Source organism: Salvelinus namaycush, chromosome 31 (assembly GCF_016432855.1).
Source record: "Salvelinus namaycush isolate Seneca chromosome 31, SaNama_1.0, whole genome shotgun sequence".
In the NCBI taxonomy this organism is placed as follows: Eukaryota; Metazoa; Chordata; class Actinopteri; order Salmoniformes; family Salmonidae; genus Salvelinus; species Salvelinus namaycush.
Window position 1 is genome coordinate 3,014,826 of NC_052337.1, and position 16,654 is coordinate 3,031,479.

At 46.0% G+C, this 16,654-nt stretch overlaps 1 protein-coding gene across 2 annotated transcripts in view; it reads left to right on the plus strand.

Annotated features, from left to right (window-relative positions):
• LOC120026430 (LIM/homeobox protein LMX-1.2-like) overlaps window positions 1–16,654 on the plus strand; it is a 75,865-nt gene that overhangs the window by 47,852 nt on the left and 11,359 nt on the right. For both annotated transcript variants that reach the window (XM_038971288.1, XM_038971289.1), the window contains 2 exons: window positions 13,386–13,618; window positions 16,388–16,566. In XM_038971288.1, the coding sequence (XP_038827216.1) occupies window positions 13,386–13,618; window positions 16,388–16,566 (412 nt within the window). The remainder of the gene's footprint in view (window positions 1–13,385; window positions 13,619–16,387; window positions 16,567–16,654) is intronic.

Consider the following 16,654-nt stretch of genomic DNA (forward strand, 5'->3'; position numbering starts at 1 on the left):
AGAAAGACAGAGCATTTTGACAGTGTATTGGTTCACACGTATGATGTGTCATTATTGGTCCTGTTCACCGCTTGTCCTCCCCAAGGCCAAAGATTAGCGTTGATCAGCCCCCTGGAGCTATCCTCTACTACCCCATCACCTCTAATCTCTCACGGACAGACAGACATAACATACAATGGTTATTGTAGTGTCTGTCAACAGACTGTGGGCTGCGAAGACTAACGAGGAACTTTGTTTCCGGTACACAGATCTTGTCGTCATTTGGACAAATCATGATTTCTTTTTCCACCAGCTTTTTAAAAAATGTATTTATTTTGAAGGGAAGAGGAACATTTGGCCCGTAGATCTGCCCGACACACATGCAGAGACAAGTGGGTGGAGCTACCGCCCTACTTCCTCTCCTTGTTCTAGTATCTTTTCTAACACATTTTTGTCCCCCCAGAAATGGATTGATCATCTGACCTAATTATGCAAGATCTTAGTCCTAGGTTAGTTCCAACAGTGAGATCAAGACCTGCAGCGGTTACTGGAACAAGGACCATGCAAATACTATGGGGTTTATAGATTAGACAGTTGGCCGGGGAATATGTTTCCTGTGGCTCAATGCCCCTGTCAATTATTTTTATTTGTTTAATGTAATTATTAGAAGAAAGCTTTAAATGAATGACCCTAGTATGGTACACAAGAGGGAATGCACAGGTGCCACTAGTCAAGTAATACAACAGATACTGTACCATAGAGGAAACACAGCCACATATTACACACTTAATAACAAGTGTATTAGTAATGAATTATTCATTGTGGGCAACGTGTGCCGTACAGAAGCTGTGGTACTTCATCTCTCTCTCTCCTCTCAATTCAGTAACATTTTAGGGCTTTATTGGCATGGGAAACATGTGTTAACATTGACAAAGCAAGTGAAATAGACAATAAACAAAAGTGAAATAAACAATAAAAATTAATAGTAAACATAACACTCACAGAAGTTCCAAAAGAATAAAGATATTTCAAATGTCATATTATGGCTATATACAGTGATGTAGCGATGTGCAAAAATGGAAAATAAATAAACATAAATATGGGTTGTGTTTACAATGGTATTTGTTCTTCACTGGTTGCCCTTTTCTTGTGGCAACAGGTCACAAATCTTGCTGCTGTGATGCACACTGTGGTATTTCACCCAGTAGATATGGGAGTTTATCAAAATTGGGTTTGTTTTCTAATTCTTTGTGGATCTGTGTAATCTGAGGGAAATATGTGTCTCTAATATGGTCATACATTTGGCAGGAGGTTCTTTCTCTCCTCTCTCTCTCCCCCTCCCTCTCTTTGTCTCTCTCTCCCACCCCCTCTCTCTCTCCTCTCTGTCTCTGTCTCTCTCTCAATCTCTGTCTCTCTCTCTCTGTCTCTCTCTCTGTCTCTCTCTCCCCCTCCCTCTCTCTCTCCTCTCTGTCTCTCTCTCACTCTCACTGTCTCGCTCTGTCTCTCTCTCTCTCTATCTGTCTCTCTCTCTCATCCTTTATCTATTAGCCCTATGGTGACAGCAGGTGGCGCTGTGTAAACGGACCGCCTCTGTATAGAGTGCTGCTAGCTGCTGAAAAGAGTCAGGAGTCTGCAGCTGTCCAAACACAACACAGAGGCCTGTGTACCTGCCTGCCACTACTACCCCTCCACCTCTCCCCCACCGGCCGCCCTGCTGCTCTCTCCCATTTCAACACCATTCCTTTAGTCCCGTCGGTCCGGTCACTTTTATGGTGTGCTCCGGGCTTTAACCTACCAGAGTGGCAGGGAGCCAATGATGAAAGAAAAGGACCTCTTCAATGGGGCTCATCTCTAAGCCCTCCTTCACTCTCTCTCCCTCCCTTTCCTTCACTCTCTCTCTCTCTCTCCCTCTCTCTCTCTCTTTCCTTCACTCTCTCTCCCTCTCGTTCCTTCACTCTCTCTCCCTCTCGTTCCTTCACTCTCTCTCCCTCTCTTTCCTTCACTCTCTCTCCCTCCCTTTCCTTCACTCTCTCCCCCTTCCTTTCCTTCACTCTCTCCCTCTCTCTCTTTCCTTCTCTCTCTCTCTCTCTCTCTCTCTCTCTCTCTCTCTCTCTCTCTCTCTCTCTCTCTCTCTCTCTTGGCTTGGTGGTCGCTATGTGGCTTGGTGGTGCTTCTGTGGCCTGGTGGTTGCTATGTGGCTTGGTGGTGGCTTGGTGGTCGCTATGTGGCTTGGTGGTCGCTTGGTGGTCGCTATGTGGCTTGGTGGTGCTTCTGTGGCCTGGTGGTTGCTATGTGGCTTGGTGGTGGCTCTGTGGCTTGGTGGTGGCTCTGTGGCTTGGTGGTCGCTATGTGGCTTTGTGGTGGTTCTGTGGCCTGGTGGTCGCTATGTGGCTTGGTGGTGGTTCTGTGGCCTGGTGGTGGCTCTGTGGCCTGGTGGTGGCTCTGTGGCTTGGTGGTGGTTCTGTGGCCTGGTGGTGGTTCTGTGGCTTGGTGGTGGTTCTGTGGCCTGGTGGTGGTTCTGTGGCCTGGTGGTGGCTCTGTGGCCTGGTGGTGGTTCTGTGTCCTGGTGGTCGCTATGTGGCTTGGTGGCCTGGTGGTCGCTATGTGGCTTGGTGGTGGTTCTGTGGCCTGGTGGTGGCTCTGTGGCCTGGTGGTGGCTCTGTGGCCTGGTGGTGGCTCTGTGGCTTGGTGGTGGCTCTGTTGCTTGGTGGTGGCTCTGTGGCTTGGTGGCTTGGTGGTGGCTCTGTGGTGGTTATGTGGCTTGGTGGTGGTTCTGTGGCCTGGTGGTGGCTCTGTGGCCTGGTGGTGGCTCTGTGGCCTGGTGGTGGCTCTGTGGCCTGGTTATGTGCTGTTCAGAGTCCAGCATGCTCACCCTGGTACATGTTGTATCCTTAGTCTTACGTAAGACACTATAGTTTGGATTTTGTTGAAGTTGTATGTGTGTGTATGGTGCAGTTCCCAGAAGTCACTGTATTAGTGCACCTGGGACATTCTCATACACCGGAACTAGACTGGCCGAATTTTAATGATACTTAGAGCACCCGAAGACCTGGATCACACCCCTCTCTCTCTCCTTCATTCTATCTCTCTATGCTCTGTCTCTCTCTCTCCCCCTCTCCCTGTCTCCCTTCCTGTCTCTCTTCCTGTCTCTCTTGCTCTCGCTCTCCCTTTCTCTCTCTCTCTCTCCCTCTCTCTCCCCCTCTCCCTGTCTCCCTTCCTGTCTCTCTTCCTGTCTCTCTCTCTCCCCCTCTCCCTGTCTCCCTTCCTGTCTCTCTTCCTGTCTCTCTCTCTCCCCCTCTCCCTGTCTCCCTTCCTGTCTCTCTTCCTGTCTCTCTTGCTCTCGCTCTCCCTTTCTCTCTCTCTCTCTCTCTCCCTCTCTCTCTCCCTCTCTCCCTCTCTCTCTCCCTGTCTCTCTCCCTCTCTCTCTCCCTGTCTCTCTCGCTCTCCCTCTCTCGCTCTCCCTCTCTCTCCCTCTCTCGCTCTCTCTCCCTCTCTCGCTCTCTCGCGCTCTCGCTCTCCCTCTCTCTCTCTGTCTCTCTCCCTCTCTCTCTCTCCCTCTCTCCCTCTCTCCCTGTCTCTCTCTCTCTCTCTCTCCCTCTCTCCCTCTCTTCCTGTCTCTCCCTCGCTCTCCCTCTCTCCCTCTCTTCCTCCCATACCTGCTGGGAGCTTAATTAAAAAACAAAGGAGCTCAATGTAAAGGTCATTAACATGCTAATGCACAGAGAAGTAGTAGGTGATTTAACCGCTCGCTCCAGCCGTCCCCGGGGACCGAAGTGAAAGCATCATTTGGATTTGGTTCATTTGTCCCTGCAGTTAGTAATTATAGCTAGGTGCTGACCTGTGATACTGATGCTAAGTTACGGTGCTCTTAACTCTTAGTACTTACCCTTTTACTCACTGTAATTGTGAGATCATTTCTGAATTTGCAATAAGAGTGGATTCAAATTGAGAGTGAATTGTAACTGTGAACTTTTTGTAAAGTCCCTACAAGGGCCAACTACCCTTTCTTCTTTATCTGTTTTGCCAATGTCTGAAAACCTCACTGAGAAAGAGAACATATTCATTGTTTCTATTAGTTGATGTCGGAACGGTCAAACAGGAACAGTGAGATCCGTCCAGGAGGAACAGTGAGATCCGTCCAGGAGGAACAGTGAGATCTGTCCAGGAGGAACAGTGAGATCCGTCCAGGAGGAACAGTTGAGATCCGTCCAGGAGGAACGGTCAAACAGGAACAGTGAGATCCGTCCAGGAGGAACAGTGAGATCCGTCCAGGAGGAACGGTCAAACAGGAACAGTGAGATCCGTCCAGGAGGAACGGTCAAACAGGAACAGTGAGATCTGTCCAGGAGGAACAGTGAGATCTGTCCAGGAGGAACAGTGAGATCCATCCAGGAGGAACGGTCAAACAGGAACAGTGAGATCCGTCCAGGAGGAACAGTGAGATCTGTCCAGGAGGAACAGTGAGATCCGTCCAGGAGGAACAGTTGAGATCCGTCCAGGAGGAACGGTCAAACAGGAACAGTGAGATCCATCCAGGAGGAACGGTCAAACAGGAACAGTGAGATCTGTCCAGGAGGAACAGTGAGATCCGTCCAGGAGGAACAGTGAGATCCATCCAGGAGGAACAGTGAGATCCGTCCAGGAGGAACGGTCAAACAGGAACAGTGAGATCTGTCCAGGAGGAACAGTGAGATCCGTCCAGGAGGAACAGTGAGATCCGTCCAGGAGGAACAGTGAGATCCGTCCAGGAGGAACAGTGAGATCCGTCCAGGAGGAACGGTCAAACAGGAACAGTGAGATTTGTCCAGGAGGAACAGTGAGATCCGTCCAGGAGGAACAGTGAGATCCGTCCAGGAGGAACAGTGAGATCCGTCCAGGAGGAACGGTCAAACAGGAACAGTGAGATCCGTCCAGGAGGAACGGTCAAACAGGAACAGTGAGATCTGTCCAGGAGGAACAGTGAGATCCGTCCAGGAGGAACAGTGAGATCCGTCCAGGAGGAACAGTGAGATCCGTCCAGGAGGAACGGTCAAACAGGAACAGTGAGATCCGTCCAGGAGGAACATTGATATCCGTCCAGGAGGAACAGTGAGATCCGTCCACTCAAGGTGTTATCTGAAGATCAAACCAGCCCTTCTATTCATGGCCAAATGCTCTTTGGTTCACAGAGTTCCAACTTTTCATCTTTATCAACTGCAGAAGTTTACACGAGAACCGTTAAGTCTATGTAACCTGGGTTGGACATTTCCAGTAGACTGTGTTGTCTCATACACACATGAGAGGACTGGATTGGGATGTGGCTTATCTGACGGATCCTTTGATAAGGGCGCTGCTGTTAGACAGCAGTGGAAAAATCTGTTGCTTGTCTTGTATTTGTCAAAGCCGTCCATACGGACGACCGCAATGCAGCATTTTCCATAAAGAGACATCTTGGTCCAGTAATATCCCAGATCTAAAAGAAAAGCCCATTTAAATCTACTGCAGCATTTAATAACACCCTTGGCCACTTTGTAGTGCACACATGTTCACTCATTAGGTGGATGTGGAGGGAGCGGTCGGAAAAGGTCCCCCCCCCCCCCCCCCCCCAAATCTGCTGTTGCACCCTAGGAGCAGGCCTCAGAGTCTGCTGCTGCCCCCCTGGGTACAGGCCTCGGAGTTCATTATAGCATCAAAGAGACATTTAAAAGAGTGGAGGGGGAGAATATATATATATTTTTTAGAATAATAATTGCACGGAAATTCAGTCACTCAACACGGACAGCATCCGCTTATCAAATAGGTTTTAGCGTCAGCCAGACCACTAGAAATGTGTCCCTCTAAACCTATGGTTTATGACCGTTACAGAGTGTAGCTACTGTCTGCTCTGGCTGTCTCTCATATTTTAACTTGCATCCCAAATGGCATCATATTGGACCAGAGCTTCATGGGCCCTGGGTGAAAGTAGTGCCTATAGGCTGTAGGGTGCCATTTTGGGACACAGACTTGGTTTTCTCTGTCTCTCGTTCTCTGAGGTAAGACTCATTTGTCGCCTACGAGAGAATCAGAGAGATCTCAGTAGTCAACTGGACATACCTTCACATATGGAGCAATCACAGATACTGTATTGCCATCCATAACATTCTATAGCCGTCTACCGTACAGTCACCTTAGGACCTTGTACAGTCACCCATAACCTGCATGAGGACCCATCATAGCTAGTCTGACACTATCTTAATAATATATATTTAATATATAATAATAATTTTAAAAAATATATATAATATATATAGGTTATGCATTCATTAAGTTACATCTTTATATCTTTACTTGATGAGAAAGTTTGACCCATGATATACAGTGGGGAGAACAAGTATTTGATACACTGCCGATTTTGCAGGTTTTCCTACTTACAAAGCATGTAGAGGTCTGTAAAAATCCAGAAAATCACATTGTATGATTTTTAAGTAATTCATTTGCATTTTATTGCATGACATAAGTATTTGCTACATCAGAAAAGCAGAACTTAATATTTGGTACAGAAACCTTTGTTTGCAATTACAGAGATCATACGTTTCCTGTAGTTCTTGACCAGGTTTGCACACACTGCAGCAGGGATTTTGGCCCACTCCTCCATACAGACCTTCTCCAGATCCTTCAGGTTTCGGGGCTGTCGCTGGGCAATACGGACTTTCAGCTCCCTCCAAAGATTTTCTATTGAGTTCAGGTCTGGAGACTGGCTAGGCCACTCCAGGACCTTGAGATGCTTCTTACGGAGCCACTCCTGGCTGTGTGTTTCGGGTCGTTGTCATGCTGGAAGACCCAGCCACGACCCATCTTCAATGCTCTTACTGAGGGAAGGAGGTTGTTGGCCAAGATCTCGCGATACATGACCCCATCCATCCTCCCCTCAATACGGTGCAGTCGTCCTGTCCCCTTTGCAGAAAAGCATCCCCAAAGAATGATGTTTCCACCTCCATGCTTCACGGTTGGGATGGTGTTCTTGGGGTTGTACTCATCCTTCTTCTTCCTCCAAACACGGCGAGTGGAGTTTAGACCAAAAAGCTCTATTTTTGTCTCATCAGACCACATGACCTTCTCCCATTCCTCCTCTGGATCATCCAGATGGTCATTGGCAAACTTCAGACGGGCCTGGACATGCGCTGGCTTGAGCAGAGGGACCTTGCGTGCGCTGCAGGATTTTAATCCATGACAGCGTAGTGTGTTACTAATGGTTTTCTTTGAGACTGTGGTCCCAGCACTCTTCAGGTCATTGACCAGGTCCTGCCGTGTAGTTCTGGGCTGATCCCTCACCTTCCTCATGATCATTGATGCCCCACGAGGTGAGATCTTGCATGGAGCTCCAGACCGAGGGTGATTGACCGTCATCTTGAACTTCTTCCATTTTCTAATAATTGCGCCAACAGTTGTTGCCTTCTCACCAAACTGCTTGCCTATTGTCCTGTAGCCCATCCCAGCCTTGTGCAGGTCTACAATTTTATCCCTGATGTCCTTACACAGCTCTCTGGTCTTGGCCATTGTGGAGAGGTTGGAGTCTGTTTGATTGAGTGTGTGGACAGGTGTCTTTTATACAGGTAACGAGTTCAAACAGGTGCAGTTAATACAGGTAATGAGTGGAGAACAGGAGGGCTTCTTAAAGAAAAATTAACAGGTCTGTGGGAGCCGGAATTCTTACTGGTTGGTAGGTGATCAAATACTTATGTCATGCAATAAAATGCAAATTAATTACTTAAAAATCATACAATGTGATTTTCTGGATTTTTGTTTTAGATTCCGTCTCTCACAGTTGAAGTGTACCTATGATAAAAATTACAGACCTCTAGATGCTTTGTAAGTAGGAAAACCTGCAAAATCGGCAGTGTATCAAATACTTGTTCTCCCCACTGTATGTACTTATATGCTGGGTTTGAGAAAGTCATTCTTAACCCTTAACAACAAAACAAATCATGACTATTTAATTCCTAAGGTCTTCAATCTTGAGAGAAACAGGCACACAAAAAAACGAGAGTGAGAGAGAAAAAGGAGAAAAGAGAGAACGAGAGAGAAAAACAGAGTGAGAGAGAGAGATTGAGAAAGAGACAGACCGAGAGAGAGAGAGATTAAACGTTGAGATGAAAAGCCAGAGAGAAAGCAATGATCTCAGTGGGGAGTCTGTTGTCGACCATCCTTGGGGATTAACTCTCCATTCCCAAACAGAGACTGACTAGAGACAGCCAGACTCCTCGTGCAGAGAGAGAAAGAGCTGGGTAGCGTCCTGTGTCAATATTGATGCTGCTGGGACGTTGGGGCAACCCTGGTGGTGGGAGGCCACAGAGATGAATTCTCAAGCCAAATATCTAGTGTGTGTGTGTGTGTGTGTGTGTGTGTGTGTGTGTGTGTGTGTGTGTGTGTGTGTGTGTGTGTGTGTGTGTGTGTGTGTGTGTGTGTGTGTGTGTGTGTGTGTGTGTGTGTGTGTGTGTGTGTGTGTGTGTGTGTGTGTGTGTGTGTGTGTTACCCGAGCATACACAACAACGTTATGCCTCTAACTTCATCAAAATGAAGCCTAGTTATGGCACTCAACTTGCTTCAGAAATAAGCGATGGGGATTTAATATCAGTGAAATCGTGTGGGCCGGTGTGTGGGCCGGTGTGTGGGCTGGTGTGTGGGCCGGTGTGTGGGCTGGTGTGTGGGCCGGTGTGTGGGCTGGTGTGTGGGTTGGTGTGTGGGCTGGTGTGTGGGTTGGTGTGTGGGCTGGTGTGTGGGTTGGTGTGTGGGCTGGTGTGTGGGTTGGTGTGTGGGCTTGGGGATGGATAAGGATCTATATCAATCCTGGACACAAACAAACACACAGACATCAGATGTACAACAAACAAGACCTATGTTGACTTGTGTATCCTGGTCAGTACTTTAGTCACCTTCATCACGGTGTGTCCTGGTCAGTACTTTAGTCACCTTCATCACGGTGTGTCCTGGTCAGTACTTTAGTCACCTTCATCACGGTGTGTCCTGGTCAGTACTTTAGTCACCTTCATCACAGTGTGTCCTGGTCAGTACTTTAGTCACCTTCATCACGGTGTGTCCTGGTCAGTACTTTAGTCACCTTCATCACAGTGTGTCCTGGTCAGTACTTTAGTCACCTTCATCACAGTGTGTCCTGGTCAATACTTTAGTCACCTTCATCACGGTGTGTCCTGGTCAGTACTTTAGTCACCTTCATCACGGTGTGTCCTGGTCAATACTTTAGTCACCTTCATCACAGTGTGTCCTGGTCAGTACTTTAGTCACCTTCATCACGGTGTGTCCTGGTCAGTACTTTAGTCACCTTCATCACGGTGTGTCCTGGTCAGTACTTTAGTGACCTTCATCACAGTGTGTCCTGGTCAGTACTTTAGTCACCTTCATCACGGTGTGTCCTGGTCAGTACTTTAGTCACCTTCATCACAGTGTGTCCTGGTCAGTACTTTAGTCACCTTCATCACGGTGTGTCCTGGTCAGTACTTTAGTCACCTTCATCACGGTGTGTCCTGGTCAGTACTTTAGTCACCTTCATCACAGTGTGTCCTGGTCAGTACTTTAGTCACCTTCATCACGGTGTGTCCTGGTCAGACTCTACAGAGTCAATAGACCAGCTCTGGGTTAATGTAGGAATCTCTGCAGTCATTAGACCAGCTCTGGGTTAATGTAGGAACCTCTGCAGAGTCATTAGACCAGCTCTGGGTTAATGTAGGAACCTCTGCAGAGTCATTAGACCAGCTCTGGGTTAATGTAGGAATCTCTGCAGTCATTAGACCAGCTCTGGGTTAATGTAGGAATCTCTGCAGAGTCATTAGACCAGCTCTGGGTTAATGTAGGAATCTCTGCAGAGTCATTAGACCAGCTCTGGGTTAATGTAGGAACCTCTGCAGAGTCATTAGACCAGCTCTGGGTTAATGTAGGAACCTCTGCAGAGTCATTAGACCAGCTCTGTGTGAGGGAGATGCAACCAACTTCCCTTTTACGTCAAGCCCGAGCCCCCTCCTCGCTCATGCAGACCAGGCAGGCTCACCCTCCCCCTCAAAGACGCGATTCCTTCAGAGGCCAAACTTGGAAAGGTATTAAAGTGGGATTAGCTTCCCCCACAGTGCAGTGCTTGTGTCATTCAAAGGGCTCTGTTTTGGAGAGCCGACCCTGTTTGATTGTGACTAGCAGCCGGAGTCTGAGTGAGGGGGCCATGCACAGAGAAGAGGTGGATTTAACCCCCGATCTGTACACACACACACGCACACACGCACACACACACATCCCTTTACCCCAGTCCAGCGTTCACTGTTAATTCCCCTTCTTCAGTTCTTCAGAGAAGGCTTTACTTCTCCTACCAGCTTCAGTGAACCTCTCTCTCCTCTCGGCCCCCTCGCTCGCTCCCCTCCTGGAGAGGGTGGGGTGGGTCGGTTGCCATAGCGGGAGCGTCACGCATTGGATATTCCAAACCGACCTCGTTGAGAATGGAGCTCAGGAGGCCCCAATGCTGGGGGAAAAGTCTGGATTAAACTCCGGGACAATGCCGGACAGAAAGATTCCTCAAGGGACAAATGGGAATTACAGGCCCCGTAATAATGCAAGGTGACAGAGAGAGGAAGTGGGAAAATAATGTCCTACAAGATTAGCCAGTTTGGTAAAAGGGCAAGAGAAGAAGGGAGAGAATAGAAAGCAGACTGATTCCATCCGGATGGGGAGTTGTAGCACTTCCCTAAGTTGTATGGAAGTCTCTGTTCTAACCTTTCACCTTTTAATTCCATTTGATTTGGCTGACTGGGATTCTGATATGTCTTTGGCCTGATTGTGACAGCATGCATAGTCCCATCCTAAATCCTTTGTCAAGGGAAAGTTTGTAAGCTATGAGAATGAACTAGGGCTGGGCGGTATACTGTATTTAACGATATACCAATATTGATGCACGGACCGGTTTGGGTTTTTACTTTACTTTCTATAACGGTATTTGAATGTTTTGGTTTGTGAAATGTTTAAAGTAAATTTTCATAGTTTACTTCCCTACTTGAGTCATCTCTCTCAGCTCTCTCTCTATGCTGCTTTCAACACAGAACTAGCTCCGCCCCCTGACACTCAAGGAGCGCATTTGTTGTTCCTCGACTACGAGACACTTGCGTTCAGTCTGCATGGTCAATGCAGCACATGCAACAATGTTGATAACAACGATGCTGTTTTCACTTTGCTTCTTAATATAAATCAACTAGCGTTCTATAATTACACTATCAGCTTGTGTTTCTTACATCTGCAAACAGCTAGCTTGTCTTTTCTTAGCAAGTTGGGCCTAAATCTTGTTAGCCACTAATGCTAATCGCTAGCTAGTCAATAAATGTACTGAGTCAGAGCAAACGTAATTAGCTATACCGCCTGATAATACCAGTGATGGTGTAGAACTAAATCAGCATTTTGTTTGTGCAACAGTATCTACTAAATCAAAGAGGAATACACGAAGCAAGAACATGTTCGCTATGAAGCTAAGAGAGAGCATTCAATGTAGCCAAAGATTATAGGGTCCCCTAGGAAACACTTATAAACACTTTGGTTCCTACCCTGTCACAAAAACCCCTCCCTGGCATTTTCATTCGTTGTCATGTCAAACAACATCGTATTCAAAGTGCCCACTAATATATTCTAACTATAGAATTTGAATAATTATTCTATTTCCATGATTCCAACAGTTCAACCCAAGTGTTTTGCTGTAAAACACAATTGCAACATTTGGTTAAAAATAAGGCCTGGGTTGTTTGCCCATGTCGTGCAGCCCTAAGTGGCAGTGTGGAAATTCTCTCAATTGAGTGCAAGAAATGCAGAAATGTTGAATTGGAACAGTATAAACCAATCAGAATGGAGAAAGACCCATTTGACATCACTTATAATGTATGTGTTGCCAACCTAGGGTCACGCACTACTCATAAAGCAAATGTATAACTTTTAAAAACATCAAATACCGTCCGATTTTGTTTTAAATAGCGTGATATTTTGGCCATATCGCCAAGCCCTAGTATGAACTGTGGAAGAAAGCATTTTAATAATGTTCTCTAGCTCTCTTTATTACCCTCTCTTCTATTTTATTTCTCTCTCACAGCCCTTCTTTCCAACCCCCCCCCCCCCTCTCTCTCTCTCAAACCCTTGGTGTACTCATCAGCCCTGAGGTGCTGTGATTTGGGGGCAGTGATATTACAGATGCTGAGTGCGTTATTAAACAAAGTCTCTGCGGGTCATTATCATACGAAGGAGTCCGCCACGAGGCAGACGTCAGAGCCGGTTGTAATCCACACACACCATGGGGCATCCACCCTCAGCTCTGTCCCACCCCGGCCTCGCTGGGGCACCTGCCTGTAATATTCATGAAGCAGGATAATTGGTTTGGGACTCGGGACAGCATGGAACAGCAGCTGCCTGTGGGAGAGGTGGCTGGTAACAGCAGCTGCCTGTGGGAGAGGTGGCTGGTAGCAGAATGTTCTGTAGATGTATGGACTCTGGCAATTGTCACTGAGTGGACTATCCTAGCTAAATGAATCAAATGTAATTATATTAAATGTAGATTTAGTAGTATCGGACATGCTATCGGGTGGTGGATTGACTATGGAGGAGCAACATTTAACAGAAGGACCATTTACCCTTATATTGTATTTGTCAAATTGGTGTCAGAAGTGGGATCCAAGGTGTCACAGTTCAGGCTGTATTTATAACTGTCTGATCAAATGTTTTGCACATGGGAACATTTTACCCCTGTTTAATTTGTTTGTTGGATGATTGGTTATCAAGATGTAATTTCTGGAATTCAAAAAGTCATAGTACTATGCTGCTACTGCTGCCTACCCATCAGGCCTTGTTGCGATGCAAATGGATCATCTCGAATCATTTAACACTCTGCTCCCCCCTAACCCCCCCCCCCCCCCCCGTGAAGGCCCTCCTCCCTTCCCAACCGCTGTCGGGCTCAAGCGGAGCATTGCGGGGGGGGGGGGGGGGGGGGGGGGGGGTTCGGCTGCGCTTTTACAGTTGAGCGGGTGTCAAAAGGCTAAGGGGTCGCAGTGGGTAGCCTGCTCAGCTTGCCAAGCACAGCCCAGTCCTACTCTGTCACATATAGCAAACAGAATGTTACATGGGGAATTAACAAAAACTTTATTTTTTTTACACTAGTCCAATGTTTGTTTGGCTGATTTAGTTCAAATTCAGTTAAATTGTTATTTTAGAGCCTACAGGAGTATAAAAGTATAAAATCTAACATTTATGACTGGCATTATACTACATGCAGTAAATAGTAGTAATAATTGTACTGCTAAGAACAATATATTTGTAGTTGTTACAACCATTGGTCGTCACAAATAATTCAAGAATACTCCAACAATCTGTTCCAACTCTGGTCTCATCACCTATGCTTTCCCCTACTCTTGTCTCCCCAGGCTGTTTGCCACCAAGTGCAGTGGTTGCCTGGAGAATATAGCTCCTACTGAGTTTGTGATGCGTGCCCTGGAGTGTGTGTACCACCTGGGCTGTTTCTGCTGCTGCGTGTGCGACAGGCAGCTGTGCAAAGGAGACGAGTTTGTCCTCAAGGAGGGCCAGCTGCTCTGCAAGAGTGACTACGAGAGGGAGAAGGAACTGCTCAGCTCCATGAGCCCTGATGCCTCAGATTCAGGTAAAAGTACAACTCTCCTTAAACACATGGTTCCTCAGTGGTGCTGTGCCCTGTTTCACAGACAGTGGTGCTGTGCCTTGTTCCACAGATGTGCAAGCTTCTCCTATCTGTTCCTCTGGTTCTTCCTTTTCCAAATAATGATGCAGCTTGCCAAACCAGTATGGTTAATAGCACCATATGCTTTAGATACCACCACACATTTTCTGCACAGTATCATTACAAACTGTATCTTTACTGATTTTAATACAGTAATGATGATATCAAACCCATGACTTCAACTACTGTATGGAACTGTTGAAGAGATGGGCACCTGGCCAATAGTAGTGCACTATATAGGAAATAAGGAGCCTTTAGTAGTGCACTATATAGGAAATAAGGAGCCTTTAGTAGTGCACTATATAGGAAATAATGAGCCTTTTGGGACACAGGCAGGGGCTATTAAAACCAGACTGGGGTAATTAAAACCAGACAGGGGTTATTAAAACCAGACAGGGGTTATTAAAACCTGACAGGGGTTATTAAAACCAGACAGGGGTTATTAAAACCAGACAGGGGTTATTAAAACCAGGCAGGGGTTATTAAAACCAGGCAGGGGTTATTAAAACCAGACAGGGGTTATTAAAACCAGGCAGGGGTTATTAAAACCAGACTGGGGTTATTAAAACCAGACAGGGGTTATTAAAACCAGGCAGGGGTTATTAAAACCTGACAGGGGTTATTAAAACCAGACAGGGGTTATTAAAACCAGACAGGGGTTATTAAAACCAGACTGGGGTTATTAAAACCAGACAGGAGTTATTAAAACCAGACAGGGGTTATTAAAACCAGACTGGGGTTATTAAAACCAGACAGGGGTTATTAAAACCAGGCAGGGGTTATTAAAACCTGACAGGGGTTATTAAAACCAGACAGGGGTTATTAAAACCAGACAGGGGTTATTAAAACCAGACAGGGGTTATTAAAACCAGACTGGGGTTATTAAAACCAGACAGGAGTTATTAAAACCAGGCAGGGGTTATTAAAACCAGACAGGGGTTATTAAAACCAGGCAGGGGTTATTAAAAGCAGACAGGGGTTATTAAAACCAGACAGGGGTTATTAAAACCAGACAGGGGTTATTAAAACCAGGCAGGGGTTATTAAAACCAGACAGGGGTTATTAAAACCAGGCAGGGGTTATTAAAACCAGACAGGGGTTATTAAAACCAGACAGGGGTTATTAAAACCAGGCAGGGGTTATTAAAACCAGACAGGGGTTATTAAAACCAGGCAGGGGTTATTAAAACCAGACAGGGGTTATTAAAACCAGACAGGGGTTATTAAAACCAGACAGGGGTTATTAAAACCAGGCAGGGGTTATTAAAACCAGACAGGGGTTATTAAAACCAGACAGGGGGGGGTTATTAAAACCAGACAGGGGGGGGTTATTAAAACCAGACAGGGGTTATTAAAACCAGACAGGGGTTATTAAAACCAGGCAGGGGTTATTAAAACCCGGGGAGCTTAATTTAACATATTATGAATGTGTGTTTAATCAACAATTTTAAGATCCTTGATATTAAATACATGATCGGAGTCAAATATTTGGCTAAATGGAAGAAGTTGAACGATAGTTGAACTAATAAGAAGTTGAACTAATAACAGTAAGAAAGTCATGGAAATAATGAAGTGGGATCCAATGAATAGATGTAACAATGATCTTCCATTATATTCTCTAGTGTGGATACCGGTCATTTGAAACAGTGGAGAGAGGTCAAAGGTCAAAGCGATGCTGTTTCAGTTCTGTCAACAACTTCTGCTAGAACTCTGCTGAAACACACAATGTCCAAATGACTGTTGTCTTTTTGTTTTTTTTAATTCAAAGAAGGCAAGACTTAAAACCTCTTAAAGGATCCGCCCCCCCCCTACTCAATTTTCACCTAAAATGACATATCCAAATCTAACTGCCTGTAGCTCAGGACCTGAAGCAAGGATATGCATATTCTTGAGACCATTTCAAAGGAAACACTTTGAAGTTTTGTGGAAATGTGAAATGAATGTAGGAGAATTTAACACATTAGATCTGGTAAAAGATAATACAAAGAAAAAAACGTGCGTTGTTTTTTGTTGTACCATCATCTTTGAAATGCAAGAGAAAGGCCATAATGTATTATTCCAGCCCAGGCGCAATTTAGATTTTGGCCACTAGATGGCAGCAGTGTATGTGCAAAGTGTTAGACTGATTCAATGAACCATTGCATTTCTGTTCAAAATGTTGTATCAAGACTGCCCAAATGTGCCTAATTGGTTTATTAATAACTTTTCAAGTTCATAACTGTGCACTCCCCTCAAACAATAGCATGGTATTATTTCACTGTAATAGCTACTGTAAATTGGACAGTGCAGTTAGATTAACAAGAATTTAAGCTTTCTGCCAATATTCGATATGTCTATGTCCTGGGAAATTTTCTAGTTACTTACAAACTCATGCTAATCGCATTAGCCTACGTTAGCTCAACCGTCCCGTGGGGGACCCACCGGGACCCACCGATCCTGTTAAATCACCAGACAACTGTAGACACGCTCTCTCATGCCTATCAATGCAGAATATATCAATATTGATTATTTCCTTTTACGGTTCTATAACAGTATCCCGTGCACATTTATTTTAAAGAAAAATCTGCTGCTGGATGTAGTAGTCAAGGGTTAGTTGTCATTTATGTTGCATTTAGAAAACCTGTTCAACAATGTTTCAAATGACAATGCTTTTTGGTTGTATTTCTTTTTGCAGAGAAGAGTGAAGCTGAGGAGCTGGACGGGAAGCCTGAGAAGGGCTCTGGGGGCCAGGGGAAGGGCAGTGACGACGGGAAAGACCCTCGCCGTCCCAAACGGCCGCGCACCATCCTGACCACCCAGCAGAGGAGAGCCTTCAAGGCGTCCTTCGAGGTGTCCTCCAAACCCTGCCGGAAGGTAACCGCCTTACCGTCTGACGAAACCATACAGATCCTATCATTCACAAAGAGGAGATGATGTCATAGACCTGAGCAGCTCTAGTATG